The 20,122-nt window shown below is 40.2% G+C and overlaps 2 protein-coding genes across 11 annotated transcripts in view; one reads left to right on the plus strand and one right to left on the minus strand.

Moving 5' to 3' along the window:
* The window catches only part of CFAP99 (cilia and flagella associated protein 99), a 59,426-nt gene extending 44,522 nt beyond the window's left edge, over positions 1–14,904 (minus strand). For 2 of the 5 annotated variants that reach the window (XM_068943540.1, XM_068943543.1), the window contains exons 1-2: positions 14,806–14,903; positions 11,811–11,938 (exon numbers count right to left, since the gene is read on the minus strand). In XM_068943540.1, coding sequence (XP_068799641.1) covers positions 11,811–11,930 — 120 coding nt within the window. In that variant the 5' untranslated portion in view covers positions 11,931–11,938; positions 14,806–14,903. Of the gene's footprint in view, positions 1–11,810; positions 11,939–12,487; positions 12,507–14,506; positions 14,664–14,805 lie in introns of those variants that run through there. The other 3 variants (XM_068943542.1, XM_009686142.2, XM_068943541.1) reach the window with 3 other exon arrangements.
* A 475-nt stretch (positions 14,905–15,379) lies between these two features.
* Positions 15,380–20,122, plus strand: part of ZFYVE28 (zinc finger FYVE-type containing 28) — a 170,685-nt gene continuing 165,942 nt past the window's right edge. For 3 of the 6 annotated variants that reach the window (XM_068943547.1, XM_068943545.1, XM_068943549.1), the window contains exon 1: positions 15,419–15,793. In XM_068943547.1, coding sequence (XP_068799648.1) covers positions 15,755–15,793 — 39 coding nt within the window. In that variant the 5' untranslated portion in view covers positions 15,419–15,754. Of the gene's footprint in view, positions 15,794–20,122 lie in introns of all 6 variants that reach the window. The other 3 variants (XM_068943548.1, XM_068943546.1, XM_068943550.1) reach the window with 3 other exon arrangements.

Consider the following 20,122-nt stretch of genomic DNA (forward strand, 5'->3'; position numbering starts at 1 on the left):
AGAAAGTTTCAGTAAGACTGCATTTCAATAAGACCTTCTCGTAGGAAATTTACTTTTTCAATAAAACACTTGTTCTATGCAGGTGAAGTCTGTGCTATTAGGGAGCCTAAATCTAGGGGAGAAGCTGGACAGCAGTTACGGAAGACTGCTACTCTAGCCTAATATGTGAGAATGTGGCTATTTTAATCTGAATCTGTGAGTGCTAGGATTCTTGTTAATGAAGATTGTTTGTTTCTTATCCAGCTTTGCTCTTTGGTTATTTGTAATGTTCATGCAATACCATAAGAGAACAGGAAGAGATGCCCGCTGCACTCCATTTGGGTCCTACCTCACAATCCCTGTAAAAAGTTTAAGCACTTCTGAACTTTACAGAGTTTCACTGCTAATAAATAACATAGGGAATTTCTGTAATTACATGAGATATACTTCCAGAATGAACCACCTTTAAAATACTGCATTAAAGTCTGAAGCCTAGAGCCTGCTATTAAACAAACTGAAAAACAAGACAGCCAAACTACGACAGAACGACAGACAATAATGATTCTTTGACCCAAGAAAGTGAGCCAGGAAGCCAAGAAAAAAGCTAAGTGCATCTTCTGAACAAATGTAGTCCACCTTCAGTATATGATCTCTCCTACTCAGGTATAATATTTTATGCAGAGAAAACTGGTCATTTTTATTGTCGCCATGATTCTAGTAACAAGGTTCATGTTCCAGATTAGATGGTGGGGCTCAAAGGGAGATCTGTCTTTGGCACTGAAGAGTTGGAGTCAATGGAACAGCTGTAGAAAGCTGGCTTTCAATAAAAGCAAATCTTAAGTTAAAATTCTTATGCCAAGTTATTTTTGTGGGCATTAAAAATGCCCTGGTACCTGTCAAAAGAGTAGTGGATATGCCTCAACTTCTGTCCCGTCCATCCTTTTTAAGAAATACATTGCAATGTCCAAGGCCTTGTGGGATATTCTATATAACTGTTGGGCTTCAGACCTTCATTTCACATCCGGATTATCACCAAAGCTCTGAGATGTGGCAACAACTGAACTGCAATCATATATGACACCTTTCCTAGTACGCTGTCTCTGGTGGCATCATGATTCCTTTATTTCCCTAATGTAATTCATTTCTATTTTGAAAGTATCATTACGGGTTGTTGGAAGGAAACATGCAAGTCTTCTGATATATGACACCATACAGGGCTTTGAGACTTGGCAAGTAAAAGGCATAACTTTAAAATTACACTTCTTATTTTTAAAGTAAAAATGATGTAGAAAGGTTTCAAGTGTATTTTCTTAGGTTGCCTTCCAGACGAAATGCACTAAAGAGTAAGTATAATTTTGTTGCCATTCCTGCTCAAAAGCCAGACTAGGTTCTTCACTTTTTGTGCATCACAAGAAAAAACAGTGCCTCTATATAATTGCCTATATATATATATGCTTGTATATATGCAGGCAAAATTACACCTAGGTACATCCCTGTAATTTCTTTACTGCCATTCAGACTGCGCTAACACATCTGACTCTTTCTAGCAGAATTTTAATAAACATTGCCAATGATGCACGAACAGAAATAGAATCAAGCTCAGTTTGCGACTTTTAGATTGCTTAAGGGCTAAAAGTAGTTAAAATGACAGAAAAACTTTATTTCTACAACTGAAGTGATCAGATATGACTCTGAATATATTCTATGACCCAGATATGTTGGGTGAAAAGGAACAGAGTATAACCGAACTGTGCATTACATAAAGACATTGAAGCTTTACAAAGTCTGTTGGGCAGCTGGAGATGATTGAGTGAGAATAAGCAGGGTATCATCTGTCTTCTTAATCAGGGCCCTCGACAAGGAAGACTCAAAAGGCGGTGGCTGAGATGGCAGAAAGATAAAAGGAATGCATTTCCAAAAATGCAACCAACAACAGTGATATGACAAATAAGAAGGCTAGAGAAAGGAGTGAAAAAGAAGGTAGGGTAAAAGAGGAGACACAGAAGGACTCAGGCTGAGGAGGGACACAAACAGAAGAGCAGAGGAAAGAGACTGAGCACATCTGAAAATATACAAAAAAAATGAATTTGATAGGGATTATAGATGCCATCTTGCTAAGCACTAAGAATTCTTGCGAGGCTCACCCTCCATTCCAAACATACCTTTTCTGGATGAAGATTTATGGAAGTTTTTTCATAAGCCTGGCACAAAAAATCCAGAAATCTAACTCCCTACTAAATACTCAAATATAAATCCCATATTTGATAAGAGTATGTCTGAGAATTCATCACAAAAGGCAAAGGCAAACCCAAGCATCTGAAGAGCAAAATGAGAGAAAACCAGACAGTTTTAATAAAATAGGATTCTAACACTTTGGAATGCAAAACAATTGTCCCCTTGAACAAATGCTGCTGCTCACGAACAGATCAATCTGCAGATAGCAGTAGCTCTGAGGATAAACAGAAAGTCCATGGTGAAACTGGATAAGCGAGATGGAAACTAGCCAAACAAAAAACTCTCATAACTATCTTCACCAGAAGTCTAGAAAATAAATGGTTCCTAAAATCTTTATTTGATTAGAATCATTGCATTTACCTTCTGAACACTTTGATATATGACAGGTGTATAAAGTATTAAAACAAACCAATGCTTTTCAAATGTACTTTTGAGAGAGGAACAAAAGCAGGCAACCAGATGACAACAGGAAGACAGCAATGCCCAAATCATATCTTGTATACGGTTTAGCATACAGTATAAAAGTATAATTGCACATTTATATTTACTCAATTTCTTCTACTATTCTGACTTAACAAGTCAATCAGAAGGTAGTTGTAGGATAAACACAGAAATGACGTACTTATTCTTGCCATAGCAATTGGCAAAAAAGTGCATAATCATTATATGGCCTTGAGCCAAGCAACAAGTTGACAAGAGGAGCAGCCTGGGGACAGCTGTGCTCCAGAATATTAATACTGACTGGTAATTCTCTGGGTCACATGCCAAAAAAAGTCCTCTCCTCCTGTCATAAAACATTATCAGTTGAATCTGCTTTTAATTACAAAGGGTACTAAGTGTTCTGTTTTTATATCTAGAAGTTGAGACTAGTTACACAGCCTGCAGCTACGTCATCTGAGGATGTGATCTCATCAGAATTCATAATAAACTGAAGAAGACTGGGCAGGATCAGTACTTGGATAAGAAATTTCAAGGGTAAGCCGTTGGTTAAGCTGTGCTGATAATCAAGTGCATTAAAAATTGAGCCAATGCTTTAAAACAGTTCTAGGATACTCTGTGCTATACAAAATGCTATCTTTTGTACAAGCCCAAAGAACTGATTATTAAATATCTGTGGTCTTTTATTCTGCTGGTATTCTGAGGTTGCTCCTTGTGTCCTGGACAAATTTAATCTAGAATATTTACCCATATATCTGAAATCATGACTCCTTTGGGAAAGTAACACGTTTGGAAGATTTGACTTCCACTACTAATTTCTAGGCACATTCCTTCAATGGGCCTTTATGTTGCATTTTATGTCAATAGGATATATTTCAGAAGTGGGTCAAATGACCTGAGAACATGGTTAGTACAATATGATAACGGAATGTACATTTCTAGAGCCTTATGTAAGAATTTCTCCGAACACTTTACAAACCTTAATTAAGTTTAATAGGGCTCATTTTGGGTAATATTATTTTGCATATGCAGGAACTACAGTACAGAGCAGATGAGATTTGCCCCAGGTGACACACTAAGTCATTGGTGGCAAAAATAAAAGAATTCATAAACGCTACTTCATTAGTCTTTTCTTCTGTCCAACAGACCATGTTCCTACCTTCCGAATCACATTTTACCTCATCTGTTTCTCTGAAACAACTAGCAGCTGCTTATGCTTGCAAGTATTTTGTGTGAGTCTTTCAGCAGGAGAAGGGCTAGACAATTTACAGCTAAAAATAACATGTAGGTATTATCTTCTGTTGCACTGAATATTTAAATTTATCAGAAGGCATAATAAATCTTGATGTTAATGGACAATATGTTTACTCCATGCTCAAGAAACAATCTCTGTCACTAATATCATAGCTTATTAATCATTCTGTTTATTTGTGTAAAGCATAGTGAGTTTATGGTAGAAGAACACTGGACAGTCCTACATTTTTAATATTTGGAAAACTATATATTACAATGTTGAGCACTTTCTGGACTGGATATAAGTTAATTATGTGCTCACAATGTCATTCACATAAAAGTTTCTGAAAGTGTTCTCCTTTGGCATTGAATTTCAGCTTCTCTCAATATCCAAGTGTCAAAGTTGTAAAAGAATGATCCTGTTTGTGAAAAAGATGTATGAGATGGCCTGACTTTTGTCCGACTACTGCCTCCCCCTTTTGAGAAATCCCTAATGCTTTTAGCCTGCTTCTATGGGCGTGTTTTCTCTGCTCCCTGACACTTAGTTGTGGCTGGGAACCTGCCATGTTTCTCCTAGGAGATAAGGGATTGTGTAGGAAAGTTTGAGCATAGGACTTCTATATACAACTTTCAATACGTGTCAGTGCAGCAGGTAGCATGAACTAAAGTGGAAAAGTACCTGCAAAAAGCAAGTTTGACCACGGTGAGTGCATGGTAGTAAAGAGGGTGACAAAGAGTGCAGTTTAAGAGTCAGGGAGGTCAGAAAAGAATGGGTGAGGAGAGTAAGAAAAGCTCTGGTTTCTAGAGGGAAGGAAGAAGAAGAACAACAGCTATGTCTTGTTTGAAAATCCTCAGGATGCGGATTTAGTTTAAGGTAAAACAAATATTTAAGAAAGAAGATAATATCTGATGAAAAGATAAAATAGTTTTCACCTCCTGAGAGCACTGAGTAATAGCATGTACCAAACTTGACTACTTCTAGGCAGAACACACTCATTTTGCAGATGCGGTCCGATTAATTTACAGCTTTAGATTCCAGTGCTAGTCCTCCCCAACGGTCTAATCAAAAGGCTGTTGAAATGGAAGAAAAAAATCCTATTGACTTCATTGGGTTTTGCATCAGTCACCAGAAGCCAGTCCTGTTTCCCCTGAAGTCAGTGAAAATGCTTTCAGTAATTTCAATGGGCGAAAGAAAACGAGATCTTAGGATGTAAATAGGAGAAGGTACTACCTTTACTGTCTACATTCCATCTTACAGTCACAAGCAAGTATTTTCATCTGATAATGCTAACTATCCTCAAGAGGTATATTAAGGCTATTTTTCTTTGTACTTGATATTAAATCCCATGAGGTGGACATTGCAGAACCATCAGATTCAACCCTTCCCTTAGAAAGATCATAATCTGCATTTAAATCAGTACCCAGTAACACAAATTTGGTGTGTATGATTTAGCATGAATATTTTCACCACAGATATCAAAAGAATCTTCCATTACGTGATTTTCATATTTAAAACTAAATCTCTGACTTTTGACATTTGGGGATTTTACTCATAGTTGAGTGGGCATATGTGAGACATACAGCTGAACCAATATAAATGAGAACTATGAAGAGTTATGCCAAATTACACCATGTGCTTATAAAATGGAAAGCTCATAAGGAGGCTGATCTCGTGCTATCAACACGAGAGAGAAAAAGGAATAAAACAGTGAATTTGGGGTAGTAGTTCTGATTTTACAGAAGTAAGCTTTTTAGTAGATTGCATTTATAAAGGTCAATGAGATGGGTCTGATCCTGCAAGTCTAATTCAAGCAAGTAATTCCACTGAAAATGAAGATTGTTATTTGCAATAGAGAAAGGCACAAACATTGCATGTGGACCTCTGTATTAAAATCTGTCTCTTGTTATCACAGCAAAAGTATGGTTCTAACAGTCACAAGGAAGAAAAAATGTCTGTGATAGTTCAGCTAGGCATAAAACTTTATCTTTTTCAAAATGAAGAGATACAGTCCATTTCTATATCTCTGCTCCGATGAAATTATATCCCTATGCACAGTACACTGGATAAAGGACCACTCTGGATATGGATCATTTTTGATAGATTTAACTGAAGAATACTTAAAATAAGGTGGGGGGGGGAGTTAGTACACAAGAGGAAAGATATTATCAGCAGAGTATCAATCAGATAAGAGGAGTATTCAAATGCATTTAGGAAGATAAAGAAAGAGAAGCAGCGTTGGTATTCACATAGGGAAGAACAGAGACAGAGATGCAGATTTGAATGTGAGTACTAGTAATTTAAAGAACCATGACAGATTTAAAGAGTTACTTTAGCTTAATGTGTTATTCAGGATAATTCAAATTAAATTCTGTTTTAACATAAATGAGGTCACAACATCTAAATAGAGACATTTGTTTGCACTTATTTGGTTTTATGAGCTTTGAGGGGCATAATATGACTTTTCAAGATCAGAGGTGAAGGCTTGCTTGTTGTGACTAGGAATTACGTATCGTATCGTATCGTATCGTATCGTACTAATGAACCTATGTTCCTATTGAAAATATTCCAGTGAAAAACAAGTCCAATGTTATGTTATAAATGTTATACCTTAAAATACAATAAACATCAAGATTTCAAATAACTGAATTATAAGCCAAATATAGTTTTCTTCCTGGAAGAAGATCAAGTCCAATCATTCACTCCTAACAATGGACAGAAAATCTTTTTAGGACATAATATTCACATGTTGCACAAATGAAATATTTGGAGGTTAACAATGAATCACCTTAGAACTAATTTTGGTCATAACATTCCAATTGGAGGAAGCCAGGCTGATTTATCTACTGCTATTCAAGAAATGAAAAACCTTACCATATTTCATTTTAATTTCTCTGAAAACAGGAGGCAAATAATCAGTGAGTTTCCCTAACTCCACTTGTATATAGAAGCGTAAACTAGGAAGATAGGAACTGAGACTGGAACACATCTCTCTCTGGCTTGCCGAGCGGCCTTGTAGAGATTATGTTCTATCTTGGCGCCTTGTTTTCCTGATCTGTAAAATGAAGATTCCTTCTGAAGTGCTGTATATGGCACTTGAAAAGTGCCATATATTGTAATGATAAATCAGCACAGCGCTTAAGTGTGTTTTTGAGTGTTTTGCTGAATCACGGTCAGAATATCTAAACGAGGAATGAACAAAGATGGTAGGAGGGGCCCCTGTGCCTAAGCACTCAATCTAGCTTTCTGCTGGGAGTTGAAACTGACTATTTAGCTCAACAACAGATGTTTTCGAATACCTTCATGTTATCTTCTGAAATAAGGGGTTCCCTCACAAAATTCAAATGTATGCCCTATGTCTCCTTACAGCATCAAGGATATCAGAGCAACGGAAATACCCTCAGGCAATCCAGATATTCTATTTCCCCTTTCAATCACTCCAATAAAATTGCTTTTGCATTAAAAGCAAACCCAAACTAGGAACTGTCTGTTCTCCCATCTGTGAATCTTGGGGAGAGAGGATTATTACTAGTTTTAAAGCTACATTAAGTCTTAGAAGTAAAGGAGCAGGAAGGGGAAGTCCTGTGAATCAAGAGCTCTGGTGCATGGAAGGTCAAGCTCTCAATTCCAGGAGCTGTTACATGCTCAAGTTCTTCTGCCACTTTTAATACAGAGTCAAGGTTTTCTTGGAAGAAGCCTAGGTAGAAAGTTGCTCTTTCCCTAATCACTCCAGAAAGAATGGTGTTTTGGGGCTTGTGTCACTTGAAAGGTGACCTATCCAGCCTTGAGCTAATTATAGCTCACTAAACACTGTTAACTACTTGGCACTTGGGCAATTTATTTGTACATTTCCATCACACAGAAAGAAGACTCTATCCCTATACAAACAGTGGTTTGGAAAGACCTGAACTATTGTCAAAGTGATGTTTTATCTCTGCTCTTTGAAATTCAGTTTCTATTCCTTTGATACTAACTTTCTGATTCCCTGTTTGTATCTTGAAATAGTAAATGGTTGCAAACTGCAACAAGTGAAAAAGAAAAATGTACCCCCAAAATTATTGGATATGTTATCTGCTTGATCTACTTCAATTAAAAAAATGCAGGGAAAAATGGGTGCTTTTTCAAAGCAGTAAACAGGGCTCCGCTGAGCAACTGCCATTACCCTAAATGGAATATGTCAAGTTAAATCCCACATACAGCTAGTAAAAATGTAACTCTCGATAGCAGTATCTAATGCCATCATTTCTCTGTAAATAAAGATGGCCAACTACTTATCTCATTTACATAATATGCACAGAGCAGTGCTTCTGACTTTGGGAAGTCACTGTGAAATACACTTGGAAGTAGAATGCAGACCCAAATGTTTTCCAAATAGATTTGCAAATGTGGCTGGTACATTTTCACTACACAACTATGGCCCTTTCCATTTTATGCCTCATTCTTTTTTCATACATATACATATAGTAAAGTCCTTTATTTTAACATATATTTGCTTGCCCACTTTCACTTATTTTCCTGTGACTCATTTGACAGCCCATTTTTACTGCTTTAATTAGCAAGGATTCCCACAAGGCTGGTCTTATGCTCCTGGGGGATGGCTGACAGAGATACTTTGATCAAGGCAGATTGTGCTTTCCAAACTCACTCCCTTAAGACTAAATCCAACTTCTTTTCATAACACATTCACATTTGTCAAGTACACAAATAAGAATCTTAAACTAGAATCTAAAAACATGGCCTCTCTCTGTTACATTTCCTCATTGTTGTTGATTGTTAGCTTAATTTCAACAATGCTAAAACAAAACTTCAGCATTGCCTTGCTACTTCTTTCCGCAATTTCTTGGACTATTGCCATCCTGCCTGTTAGTCAGGCCTGAAACTTATGAGGCCATTTTTCATGCAGACTGCTCTTCAGGATGTCACAATCAGTCTGTGTGTGCATCTTGTTCATTCTTTTTGAACAGTAGTTTTAAAATGTTATTTTCCTGTCTCTTCATAGATAAAAATCTACGGTAATTTCTCAACATTTTCTATTTTAGTATGATAGAAATATTATTCCTAGATTTTAAAAGTCCAATCTTTCTCTGTTCATAACTATCCAGAATGCTATTGTTAAGATTGTTCCGCTTGTCCGCTGCTTTGAGCCAGTTACTTCACCTAACATCTCACTGTTGATTCTAGTACATAAAACAAACACTACTTCAAGATGCTGTCAAGATGCTCCAAAGCTCAGTTCCATTTGGCTTTGGTCTGCCAAATGTCCTCTGATACCTGCTCTCTGCAGCTCAAGTAAAAGTGTGCGGCTGCCAGAGGCACTCACCTCTAGGACCTGGCAATACTGGCATAAATACTGCAGCCAGGCAGAGACACTGTAAAGGTGCTGAATTCCATGAACATATTTTGGAATTACCTGTGCATACTATTTTATTATTTCAAGAGAAATAATTTATCCCAAATTTGTTGGTTTCACTTGGAACAACCACAAACAGTGGGTACTAGCCTAACAAGTGTATTTTCCGCAGACGGTCAACAGGTTATCTGAGGACCAAACAAGACACCTCAGGTGTCGTATTAGAATGACATACAGACAAGGAAATGTCCAAATACAACATTTACGGATACATAACATGAATGAAACATAGTGTTGATACTGACTAGCGCCTGACTGCATTTAGAGTGTACGGAAAACTAATTAACCAATTAGAAAAGTCTAGCAGAATAGAACATAGTAACTTGTAGGAAAAAAAAGGTCTGATATACTGCATACGTAACTAACTATAATGAGAGCTGTGGCCCGCAATTATTCAGATTTGTGCTGCTGGAATTTGACCCTCCTGACTGTCTGGTCAGTAGTATACAGTGTTAGGTTTGCTTTTTGTCATGTTGCCAGCATGCAAGCATGCAGGCTGGCTTGAATCAAGTCTGTGATTAAAAGCGAAGGAGTTAATCAGAACCTAACTGCAGGGAGAGGAAGTTTTTGAGTGACTCAGTTAATACTGGCTAATTGGTAAGTGGCCAAGTCTGGAATAGTCAAGAGTGGATCTAGGTACCAAGAACGCCAAGAGTAACCAGTAGAAGAGTCAGGCCTTGGAAGGAAACGGGAATCAATATTTTTCCAAATAAGAAAATCAAATTTAAATTAGATCATTAGATAACTTGTAAAAGTTTGCACAACACTCATTTGGACAACAAAAAGTTTAAAATATGTTTTCTAAGAGTTCTGTGATAAAATAACAGTGGTGACACGTGACAAAAGAGCAGCAGGATTTTATTATCCATTTTATACTGACACATCCAAGGAAGCTGAATTTTGTTTAAACATAGATCGTACTTTTTATTTTCTTGGATAAAACAATAGTCAAAATATTATGTAGTAAGGGAGGTGAAACAGGTAGATTTTAGACGATCCCAGAGAACGATTTGTGCTTTATCTTTGGAATCAGCTACCTTTCTGCTCTTCCCCCTTTGAAATAGTTTAATAAGAAGCTTAAGGTTCATGTTTCTCTAATGCAATTAGTGCTTCTTTTGTCTTTATATCACCTTTCCTGGGCCGAGAAGAACAATGACCTGAATATTAATTTTTTTAAGTATTTATTTTAGCAGCAGTGGTAGTTGAGTTTCCCCACTCTCCACCCAGCAAAAATATGATTATTTTGAAACGGAATCAGTTCCCTAATGCAATTCAGCATACGAACGCACGAGTTATGCCATTACTACAAAGCAGGAGGGCAATTACAAAAACTAGTGGCCTGAGCAGAAGCTGCATAAAGAAAGCAAACACCAAAGAAATGCATATGGACCCACTGCCTCAGCATATGATCTTCATATCAGACCTCTATAGTGTTACGTTCTTGTAGTCATTTATGCTTATGCAAAATCAGCGTAAAAGACTATCTATTTGGAATGACATGATATAGATCTTATTGTCAGAAGTGGAAATGAGTACTTGGGCTACACAGCAGTGTGGAACCAGGACTCTGACAATGTTGTCTGATAATGCACAAGCAATAGCAGCCTAAGCAATTTTATTGTCTTCTCTTAGTGGTTTTTATAAAACTGATTCAGACCAGTGGGGTCCCATAAACAACTGCATCAGCACAACTGAGAGCGGTAACGGGGACAAAGGGATGGGAACAGCTGGCCACGGTGACAGGTCACCTGGTCACAGGCGACCTTCTGAACATGGTCAGAAAAACACGGGAACCGGTGTAGCCAGTGTAGTTACATACTGGCAAATCTTGGCCTGGTTACTTGCAGTATTAGACTAAAATCAGGTGGTTGATTTGCTGTCATTTGCCCTCTATCCAGCTGTCCTGATGGTCACTTATGTCCCCAAAGCAAGAATGTCTGATCTTGCAAATCAGCTGCTGAAGTGCCACAGTTTTCAGTCCGGCATGTTCAAGCAAATGAAGCCTGATTTTGGTTTAACTAAATGTGGTGGGCTGAAAACTGCAGCAAAATGGCCTTACTTCTGAATGAACTTACTTCTTCATCTTGCAAAGTCCTACCTTAGTTAGACTGTGGGGAACAGTTAATTTAATATTCATATCAACTGTGTGTATGTATGCATGTGTGAATGGGTCAAACTGGCAGAAACTTCCATTTGGAAGGAGAAGAGAAGACAGGAAACCTCAAAATAGCTTAGTCAGAAGTAGAAGAGAAACTTTCCCTATCATTTTCAGATCCATTTTAGGAGGCTGCTGCATCTTTTGTTGCTACCAAGCAGTTATTCAGCCCCTCTGATCTTTACTTCCTTGCTTTCTGGTGATAACCTTAAGAAATTTGGACTTGGGGATGAAAAATGTGGTCACTGTAAGAAAAAACTGTGAAAGTTACCATAAGCACATTAGAAAATAGGTATGTTTATATTAAAAACCACCTATTAAAACTTTATAAGCTATGTAAGACAAGCTGAAACTTAACATACCTGCAACACTTTAGCAGATTCACTCAAGAAATCCTCCACGCTCTGATCTTCAGGGTTAAATTTGTTAAGCTGTTCGACTATTATTGCAATGTATTTTCCATGGCTGACCATCTTCACCATGAAGAACCCTGTAAATATAGTAAATCATTAATTTTTCATGCCTCCTTTAGTTGTGGTATAATGTATGTTGATAGGCTCACAGAGAAGCATATACCACAGTAACGCAGAAGAGAACATTTAGGTCAAGTTTTCAAAATCAGAATTAGTCAAATCGAAGAGCTAACATGAGGAATGAGAAAATAGTAAAAAACAAATCAATAAAATACACGACAAGCAACTACATTTTTCTTATTTTGGAAACATCTCAAAAGACCATTAAGGTGACACTTAAATGGTTTCTGTATTGGGTTACTTAGTTAAAGATCATGTTAGAGAAAAGCATTCATTTTAGCAAATGTGCTATACAGGCCCTATTTAATACATTGATCTTCTCAGTGAGATGCAACTGATGGTAGAATTTCAGTTTTATATCTCATTACATGTTGTTATTAACAGTCTGTGTTTGCAAAACAATGACAAGAATAGGAACAGAGAGATGGGGAATATAAAGAAACAGTGAGACAGTGTTGGGTCAGCAGGATGGGCAGTGATGTCAACATATCAGTAGCCTAGCCCACCGTCAGTGGTTGAAGGCACAGCAGTTCAAGTGACTTCTTACGCTTCATGCCCTGTTTGTGAAATAACAAATGATCTATTATCAAATCAAATCTATTTCAAATGATGTCTTACTCATATGAATGAAAGTTTGCACAACTGGCTACCTAGATTTTAATGTTTGTGTGACAAGAACTATAGTTCACTTGTTTATACACATGCACATGCGGTTGTGTATAAAGACAAATGATAGTAATGATCATGGGTGAAAGCCATTAAACTGGTTTAGCAGTGAGAAAAAATGAGCACAGAAGTAATTCTACATGGTGAAAATAAAAAATGTATTAAAAAAAATTGTCCTTGCCTTTTACACAGTATTACATTGTACTGTTAGAGAAGAATGCTTGATCAAGATGATTCATTCCCACTGTGCTAAAGATAAATCATTTCTTGGTGTAAAAGGATGTTGTAACATTTCCTGATACAGTGTTTTTGTACCCTGCCTTTCAGCGCTATCATATTCTATTATAATTGCCTAAACAGCACTTTTAATTACTGATCTCAGACTGCTGGGAAAAAAAAAGGTTTATGTCTGTATTTATGTTCAATACAGAAACTCAGTTAACAGATATGATCAAGGCACAATGTCTCATTAACAAAAATGTCCAGAAAAATAGGGCTGGATCATGACATAGGATGGACAAAAAGAAGGCGGCACTATATTGTCTCTTTGTCACATAGCTGGTATTATAAAGTGTTCTGCTTCAGGAAGAAGAAAGCGGGAAACAACCATTTCTCCATTTCTCTGTGGAACATTATCTCCTTCTCTGTACTGGCCAAGGTTCTTATACTCACAAGGAATTTTGGATAAGGGAGAGAGAAATATCTTTGTACTCAGTCAGACTGAATCACAATTCAGGCTCTAATCTCCCTCACAGTGAAAGATAATTTTTCTGCCGGCATAGTAGTTTGAGTTCTCATGGGCTATACATTCTGATATTCACTGTCCAAAAATAGCAATCATGGCAGAACCAAAAACGGAAATATGAAAATTAAGATATACAGTAACACCTTAAGGACCCTGGACATACAGGAGTTCTGACGTAGAATTTCAGGAACTGACCTAGCTTTGTTTTAAATTGGAGTTTGGGGTTTTTTTTTTTTGAAAGCAATTACAATCGTGGACAATCTTATTGTATGTGGGGATTGGTTTCAAAGACCTGAGATATTCCTTCGGATTTCATATTCATTCGTGTGTTCTGAGCCTAGAAAGACTGTGATTGCATTTCCTCTGATGAATGCGGTCCTTCTTAAAACAGGGCTGAACTAAGCCTACATGCAAAATTCAGTCAGATCGAGTAGTTATTGCTCAAAATGGAAAAGGTGTTTTTCTCAGCTGCATGCTAGGGAAAGAATCACTGAATAGGGGATACAATTGTCCCAGTGGTTACACCCTGCCATGCCCATTTACTCTGGAATTTTCCATATCACTGACTGTCATTTGACCATAACAGAGAACAATTCTGGGCACAGGTCCTCTTTTCAGCAGATTCCTCCATTAAGGTAGCATAGCATCGGATGGAAAACACATTTGGACCCAACGGCTATACATGGGATCTTATGCTCCTTTTTAATTTCAATCTATTTGAACATTTTGTACACTTACTACAAGCATTCCGCTTGACATAGTATTTTTTATTTATTTTTTATATATTTTTTTTATTTTGTGAACTTTCCAATTAAACACTCATTCTCCAGTATGCCCCTGCAAGTAAGTTTTATTAGACTTGGTTACCAGATAGGTAAACCAAAGGACCCGATGGCTTGCTACTTGACCAGAACCACAGAGGCGAAAAACTCTGGGAATAAAGCCCAGCATTGCTGTGTACAGTGTAACACATGCCTACAATTTATAGTGTTCGTCTTCTCCGTTTCATGTACAAACACAGGATAAACGGCTAAAGCAGTTATAAGCCTATCCAGGGCACTTGGCACTATCTTTCTGCGTGGCCCGCAGGAAGCGTTTTACCCGTTGTGGGCACCTTTTCAGGGGTGTCCGTTTACGGCCAGGCGCTCGTCCCAGATTACATCCGCCTGCTTTTCCCAGGAACGCCTAAAACGCCCCACAACCATTTGTCACTTGTTTAAACCTCTTCCTCCTGAGGGAGCGGGGCCCGCGAGCACCTCCTGAGGCAGCGGTGACACCCCGGGCCCGGGGCGGGCGCCCCCGCCGCTGAGGTAACTGCGCGAGCGCCGCAGCCGCGGCCCCTGCCCCCGCGGGTCCGCGGCTCAGCCCCGCGGCCCGGAGCGGCCGCGCAGGGCCCGCGGCCCGGCCCCGTACCTGGCTGCGGCCGCCGGAGCCCGGCGCCGCTCCCGCCGCCGCGGAGACCCCCGCGGAAGCCCCGCGCCGCCCGGCCCTCGCGGCGTTGCTAAGGGGCGCGCGGGCTGCTGGGAGCTGTAGTCCTCCCCCGCGCTGGTCTTCGTGACGCGGAAGGGCCCGAGCGCGGGGAAAGAACTACCCGGCGGGGGAAAGAAAAGATGGCGGCGATTGTTTGCCGCCGTTGCCGAGCAACTGTCCCCCCCCCGCCTCGATCTTTGTGCCCAGGAGAGACTCGAAACTAAGCAGCCGATTCTCGAGCACTTGAATGGAGCTGACTGCCACAATTAGACGCTTCCTAGCGTGACTCAGAGACGCGCAGCACTGCTCTGGGAGAAGACTACAAGTCCCGGCATGCACCTGGCCGAGGTGGTTTCCACAGCCCCTGCGGCCCTGGGGCGTGGCATGCTGGGGCATGTAGTCTCTCCGCCCCCTTCTCGCCTTACGCAAATGAGCAGCTGAGTGGGAGGGGTGAGGGCGCCGGGGGGCCGCCCCGGGTCGCGATCCGATTGGTCGCGGGCCCGGGAGCCAAGGCGGAGGGAGAGAGTGAGTCTGCCCGTGCGCATGCGCCGGGCAGGGGGAAGCCGCTGCCGGGAGCGGGCGGCAGCGCAATGTTTTGGGGGCTGTCAGCGGGGAGAGGTGCCGCTGGTGCCGGCGGCTGGTCCCTGGGCTGAGGGGAGCGCGGACCCCGCGGCACCCGCACTCTGCAGCGGGCGGCAGCCTCTCCGCTTGCCTCGCAGCCGTGGGGCCGAGCAGCGGCGTTTGGCAATCCCGGCGAGTAGCCTGGCGAGAGGCAGGACTCGCCCCGGTGCCCCGAGCAGCCTGCGGCGCGGGCGAGGAGCCGCCAGCCCCCTGTGGCAGCGGCCGGCGAGCGGCACGCTCTGAGAGGCGGCGGCGGGCAGCGGCGGCGGGGATGATGAACAGGTTCAGAAAGTGGCTGTATAAACCCAAGGTAAGTTGCGAGGAGCCGCGTCCGCCGGCGCCGGGCGGGTCGGTGCCCGCGCTGCCGGGTGGCCGTTAGCGGGTGGCCGTTAGCGGGTGGCCGTTAGGCGCCCGCGCGCCGCGTGAGGCAGGAGGCAGCCCGCGCGCCCGGCCGCGGAGCCCCGGGGCGCCTTGCGGCACGGCCGTTAGCGGGGCAGCGGCGCCCCCCTTTCCCTGCCGGCCGGGCACCTGCCGCCTGCCCCCGCGCCCTCCCGGGCGGGCTGCGGGGGAGGGTTTTGGGGAGGAAGGAGCGGGAGCGCTGTTCTTTCTAGGTCTTTCTGGGCAGCGGAGAGCCCCTCGGCGGTGCTGCGCAGGGAGTGAAGGTGACTGAGGAGGTGCGTGGTGGTGCCTTCCTTTGTGTTATTGTTTGCAGGGGCTCACCTGGGGGGCATGTGGCACTCTGTTGGGGTTTTTGGAAACCCACTGCCTTCCTTTCTGTGTGGCCGTCATCCTGCGCTTTGTAAGTTAAAGCGCTAAATTAAAATCTGGCAGGGGAATATATCTCTGGGCGCACAGACGCAGTACATCTGATCATGTGTAGTTTCGCGTTGATACGTATCTTGCGAGTTGCTGCTGAAAAGGTGATATGAGGTCTACGCAGAAATGGCATTAGATACGTTTGCTCTTGGACCTGTGTCGGTGAATGCGGTCTGTTGTGGTTTTAGCTAAGCAGAGAAAGCAAAAAGGACTCGGATTTGCAAGGTACCTGCGTTCAGTGAGCAGGAGAAAAGCGTTTGCCAGCGTGTCTGGAGCAGCTTTCCTCCTCAGAGAGGAGGAGAGATGACAAAGCAGAGCATGTGCTTTATTGTTGTTTGGATCTGACAACAAAAGAGGCCGGAGGCGAGGAGAGGCTTTCCCTGGTTCTGGGGTGTCTCCTAGAAGGACGCTCGCACTAAGGGGTCTCCAGAGATACTGCAGACCTGCTGGTGCGCTCCTGGGAAACTGCTACTTGTTTAGTGCGGGCTTTGCAGTTAATAGGCAGCTCTTTGTAACCCCTGGATTTTCATTTTCAGTTAAACTCGTGACAGCTGGTTAGTATGGTTTGTACTCTGAACTTGGAGAGGGAGATTGAACTCTTGTATTTTCAAGTACTCTTGTTTGGTATTATTATGATCTATGTGCGAACTTTTAAGTAAGAATTTTGTTTAATGTGTTCTGCAGATGTATGTTTTCTGCCCTTTGTTTTTGCTTTTAAGGACTTAGAAAAAAAAATCCAAGAATGTTAGCTTGCTTTATAATGAAATTATCTACTGGCATAAGCGAAATAACTGTCTAGAGAGTGATCTTATCTTACATGTGTTGTTTGGATCTTATATGAAGGCTGTTACTGATTTTGAACATCTATAGTGTACTGACTGCTGAAATGTCTGAACAAAAAGGATAATTATTCACTTTATGAAGTACTTAATTTAATTTTTGTTCCTATATGTCACTACTACCAGCTGTTTTTTTCCTATGTTTTAGTTTTAATAATAATGTTAAGCCTTATATTTTTGTAAGTCCTCCACATGCACAGTTCTTTCCACAAATAATATCCAGTATGCTGGGGTTTTTTAAAAAAACGTTGAGATGATGCTGCCAAATAAAGTTCAGATTATGCTGGCTTTATGGTATTTTGTATGTATGCGGTCAGTCCTGACCAGCACTGCTGAAGAAATATGTGCTTGTCTGATGTTGCTGCTAACAACTGAAAGGCAAGTTATGTAGAGATGAAGTAACTGAAAACACAGTAACAAGTTACATGCAGCCATGTTGCCTTCAGTAAACTTTGCTGTTTATGTCCTATACTAAGGAGCAACTAAGAGAGAAGCAGTTAAATGAACAAGAAGGCAATACTTAAGTTCAGAAGCAATTATTGCAAAAATAGCTTTTGTCACTATTTCTTTATTAAAACTAATTAGATTTCACATTGATTTTCTTTTTAATGGAAGTTTCATCTCTGAATGTAAAATTTATTTATGAATATACTATTTCTGTGGTATGGGCTTTGTGTTTGGCACCCAACATATGTATCAAATAGCATATACCTGTATTTTTCTGTACTTTTTTTTATGGGTAAAGGAACTTTCCAAACCTGTCGCATGACATTGAGCCTCATAAATCAGTAATGTTTGTAGTCAAACTATTACTTTAAAAATGGCAATGTCTTTTTTTGTAAATAAAGTTACGTGAAATATAAGGAGTTTGGATGCACAGCTTTGCTTTCTTTGCAAATAGTTTTTGTGAGTTTCAGTCACTTATTACATCATGCTTTGTACTCGTACTGTATTCAGAATGGATTAGTGTTGAGTGTAACGGTACACTTTCTTTCAAAACCAAGCATTTTTCTGATATGTCTGTTGAATCTTATGGATAGTATAATTAAATACACAGAAGCTTGAATAGCTTTTTTTAGTAGGAAGTAGGATGCAGGAGATTATATTTAGGGACGCTACTCAGGCTGTTAAGTTTTCAGGTGATGCTACTTACTTCCCTGTTTCTTTAGGGAATGCTAGGAATTCCAAGGACCCTTCCCATAAGCTCCACAGTCCGTTTTGAAGTGTTGTCAAATACAATATATTTTGAAGATGACTTTTTGAGTATTGATTCTTGTGGGAGCTATTATCAATAGTGACTTATGTTGTTTAGTTATAATATTCTTTTTGGTGCTAGAGATGTCGGGTGCATTTTATTAGTTATATTTTACTTCTACCAATTATAGATAATATTTCTGTTGCAGTTTTCCAGATACTGATTTCATATAACTAGGACTTCTGCATGGCAGCATATTTTGATGGGACTGGGCCTTTGGCCTACTCCTTTGACTTCCATTTAGAGATAATTTTGAAGGTGGTAGGGGACTATGATTTGAAAGGTGCAGGAGGTGATGACATTAGAATGCATTAGACTTACAGTACAATCCATTCAGAAACCTAAATATATGGTTTAGTTTAATTCCAGGGAAACTTCTATAATTCTACCTTACCGAACAAAATCTGTGAATTCATTCAGCTTAATCTTTGTAAATCGGGAGCACCGAGAAGAGAATAGAACAGATATTGCTTTTCAAGATAGAGGTATAAAGCTAACAGTATCATCCTCAACTCACTCATCCTTAAGCAGTGTCTTCCTGTCTGGCGCAATTCTGGATCTTCAGGTGTGCTTGTACACCCAGATTTTAGCATATTCAATGACAATGGTAAGGGAAACCAGGGGACGAAATCAATAGCAGTGGCGTGATCTGTGTAGCTGGTAAGAGGAATTGCTTTTAACTGATGTATTCTAGACAGAGTGATGAGGTGGCGCTTTGTTTCCAGCCTCCTTTGCAACAGAGGTTGTTCTTTAATTTTAGTGAATGTTTTCCTTTTGGGGACTGCAGATTCAATGCATTAGACTCTTGGAGGGGGGCTGGGCTTTTGAAACAGGAGAAAATGCGGAGGAGCAATTGCAAGCAATTCTGTATTCTTGAATTGCAGCACATTGATGGAACAATGGTTACACTGTTTGACCTCCTTAGGACGTTGCAGGCCTCTCTCAGGCAGTGCTACCTTTTGAGAAAAAGGATAGTTCTTCTACATCGAAATATTTGTATGCATGCACAGATAGATATAATAGGAATAATTCCTGTCATTTCAGGGAACTTCTTATCTTGTACCTTTTGCTGTCAGAACATTCCACAGATGTTAGTCAGAATCTGTTCACAGGCAGATTCTGAGTATCTAGCAAAAAAGCAGAAACTGAATGGTTTTGTAGAGTTTAAATGCTTTTGCTATCAAAAGCATTCAGAACAATTTCTATGGCTGTAGTTTCTTAAGTTTTGTGAGCGACTTGAAAAAGGGTGAATAATTAGCTCACTAGTGTTCATGTTTTCAACTGAGATCAAAACTATTGATATTTTGAGAAGGACCAAATATTTTGAAAGAACTGTTTGTATTTGACCAAAAGAAAGTCCATCTCTAACCAAAACTCCTCGGTGATGTTTTTATCCACTTAGTATAACAGACTAGGAAATTTTCAATGTATTTGTCTATATTTTAACATATTGCTTGTTTTGTGGTGTATATATCTACAAATCTTAATGAATTGTTACCCAGGGAGCAGAAAGCTAAAGAATACCTTATTTTTTCAATCTTCTAGTTATGCTTTCACTACCTAATATCTTTCTCTTAGTTTATTTTACATAGTAAAAGAGAGACTTCTTGTGATAGATATTAAAGTTTCCTTAGTCTTTTAAAATTCACACAAAATTCATTACTGCTGGCAGTTGAGGCATTATTTTGTGGATGCTTTTTGCAAATTAAGTAAAATTCACAAGGCCTGG

This window comes from Struthio camelus, chromosome 4, assembly GCF_040807025.1.
Source record: "Struthio camelus isolate bStrCam1 chromosome 4, bStrCam1.hap1, whole genome shotgun sequence".
NCBI lineage: Eukaryota > Metazoa > Chordata > Aves > Struthioniformes > Struthionidae > Struthio > Struthio camelus.